The sequence below is a fragment of the Cariama cristata genome, unplaced genomic scaffold (genome assembly GCF_000690535.1).
Source record: "Cariama cristata isolate BGI_N322 unplaced genomic scaffold, ASM69053v1 scaffold11848, whole genome shotgun sequence".
NCBI classification, from domain to species: Eukaryota; Metazoa; Chordata; class Aves; order Cariamiformes; family Cariamidae; genus Cariama; species Cariama cristata.
In genome coordinates this window covers 6061-8990 of record NW_009632881.1, presented here as the reverse complement: position 1 = coordinate 8990, position 2930 = coordinate 6061, and the positions used below count along the sequence as shown (strand labels likewise).

The 2930-nt window shown below is 40.6% G+C and overlaps 1 protein-coding gene across 1 annotated transcript in view; it reads left to right on the top strand.

The window, feature by feature from the left end:
• Positions 1-437: 437 nt before the first annotated feature.
• The window catches only part of LOC104166566 (nuclear transcription factor Y subunit gamma-like), a gene marked incomplete at its 3' end in the record, with an annotated part of 7816 nt that continues 5323 nt past the window's right edge, over positions 438-2930 (top strand). The window contains exon 1 of the mRNA XM_009706542.1: positions 438-542. Within this exon, the coding sequence (XP_009704844.1) occupies positions 438-542 (105 nt within the window). The remainder of the gene's footprint in view (positions 543-2930) is intronic.

Sequence of the window (2930 nt, the reverse complement as noted above, 5' to 3'; positions counted from 1 at the left end):
TGCACTGTTGTTGGCTGTAACAAGCAGGAGAAAAAATGATTTTATAATAGGTGCGCACTGGAGTGTGAGCTGTGACCGGGCATCAGTTATGTTTCATAACTCCTTGTGAAAAGGCAGAGCTCTAATAGGGGAATAAGGAGACTATTCTTGCTTTCAAGTCTGTCCTTTTTTTTTTTTTTTTCTTTAATGTTCTTTTTCAATCTTTGGAAAAATAAATAAAATTTTAGAAAACAATTCGAGGGGCTGTGAGTATCTCTCCATTGTTGCTGTGAGACCTGGACTGACATATCTTATTTTGACAGTTTTCCAGAGCGATTAGCCAGGCTGGCCCCTTCCTGTATTCCTGGGACTTGGAGGGAATCTCTGGAAGCCTTTGACTCCTGCCTCCTGCCCTCCCTCATTGCTAACGTTTGTTTTTATTTCTCCCAGCTACCAGAATGTCCACAGATGGTGGCTTCGGCACGGCTAGCAATAGCGATGCCCAGCAAAGCCTCCAGTCCTTCTGGCCGCGAGTCATGGAGGAGATACGCAATCTCACGGTGGTGAGCGTCCTCATCTGTTGTGTTATTTCTGAAAAACTGAGTGAGCAGTGCCTGGTAGTGCCTGGTAGCAGGATAAACCTCAGCTTGAACTTTTTTCTGCTTATGGAATCTAGTAGAGTTGTCTATTTACACGCTACAAGGTGGCCTTAAGAGCTGATAAATAATCATTCAGCCAGGCTTTTGACTATTGGCTGCAACTGCCAAAACTGGAGATAAATAAATGGAATGCAGCAGACTGACAGCATAACAAGATGTAATAAGCATACCTTCAGCTCTTTCTGAACTAAACAAGAAGACAAAGTTGATTCAAAGGTTCTTTTAAGAGGCTAAAGAATGACCGTGGCTGCTTTCTAGAGAATTGCAGGGGAATTATCATCTGTTTGGGGGGAAAGGGGAAGTGTTTTTAAAATAGCTACAGGTATATAAGTGTAGCTGCCACGTGTTGTTTTAGCTAACAGAAGTTTGAGGGATTTGAGAATATATCTCATATTAAACTATATGGGCTGTTTAACTGCTGTTCAAATTCCATAATGTGAAATGTGTGACCAGCATGTGAGGGAACCCTTATTCGCACCAAAGGACAGGCCGCCTCAGCATACCCTGGGGGATGTTACTGGTCAAAATACGACTTAGTCTTTTCCCCTCCTTCATAAATTCAAACATCTGGCTGTTGACAGACAGTTGAAATTTTGTGAATGAATTTTGGGGTTTAGACTTTTGTATACAGCTATTATGCCCTCTTCCAGAACCATCTCCTTTGACAAGCCTGAAATTCTGAAAATCACTTGAATGCTGAGTGCATTGTTATCACATGCTTTGTTAATTTAAAGACACTTGATTAAAAAAATCCTGTATAGGCTGAGAATAAGAATTGGACTAAGTAGCTTCTATTTTTTTCCATCCCCAAAAGAGATGTGCCTGAGAACAAGGGCATATAATAAAAATGACTTTTCGGGAGAGATTGATAGATTACTGTGATACAGTCATCCTGCAAGCACACTCCTGTGCTTTTAATGTAACTGAAAACAAAAGAGCTCCAGTCGAAGATGGGCTGTTCACAGTGAAAACCCCAATCCACTCGTCTGAAGATAAGCTGCTTTTTTCAGCCTGTGTGCAGATAGTTGATTAAAGAAACAGATGTAGAAATTTGTATGCATAACCAGAATTAATTACTTTCCTCTTTCAGCGCAGTGAATTCTTGTGTTCAAGAGCTGTAGTTTTGTCTTCACCTCCACATGAAAGGGTTTTATTGTGCAGCTTATCAAGTATGGGCAGCTTAATTTTTAACTGTCGTGTGAATCTATTTATTGCATTGCAAGCTAGTAAGTCATTGAAAATTTAACTGAGGACAGTGAAGGGAGTTGGAAAGGAAAAGGAATAACTGCAAAACATTCCTATGCAGTTGTCGCCTGCGTAATCAAATCCTGAAATTTATTGTGCATCTTGTTGAAAGTGTTCCCATGGATGTGGACGTAAGTAAACTTACTCATCTGCAGGTACTGCGTAGCGGAGGTCAGAGCAGCTGTTTGGTGAAAAGCTTGCTTTGGTTGCCTGCTTTTCGGGGCTATCTCGGCATGGTTTTGTGTTTGCCATGTGCTGCTAGTAGCTAAAATTCAGGGGAAAAAAATAAGGGAACTGCTTTAGAAGAACAAATCAGAGCTCCCCGTTCTCTGCTCGATATAACAGAAAGGACTGTAGCGTAGTCTTGGAGAAATAGGAAAAAGGACTAGGCTGAGCCTAGCATTTCAGCTCCACAATGAGTTAGAAGAGGCCTGGGAAAACATTGAGACCTAATTTGGAAAAAAGAAAAGATGAAGAATTGAAGTCTAAAGTTTGTTCTGCTGGGTGGTAGCCAGTAGTGGTCATGCTTCCCTTCACCATGGTACTTACGGATTAATTTTGATTTATGTGACATTTGCCTGTCTGCCTTAAAGGAATAAAGGAGCTTTAATTTTTTCTAATTTCTCACACAGTCTCTCTTCTCTAAAGATTTTAATAGCATTGTACTTACGCAGGTCTACTTGCAGTTCTGCTGTTCATGGAAGTTAATATACTTAAGACTGTTAAGAGTTTCACAAATTAGACATTTTGTCCTCATCTTTCTTCGAGGCTTGCTCAAAACTAATGAGGCTCTTTAAAAAGGAAAGAGCTTTAAAAAAAAAAAAAGAAAAGAAAACCAACAAAAATAAAACTCAAAAAACCTTTGGGATATTTTTCCATGCCCTAGCAATCCCTTAACTTGTTTATGAGGTGGTTACTGGTTGAAAATGCCACCGTGAGTGCATTGGGTTTTCACACACAGGTCCCAGCCCTGACTCCTCTCTTCTCTCATTGCCCAAAATTCCTTCCAAAATAGCACGTTCACAGTGGGATGCAACAGCCCTCCGC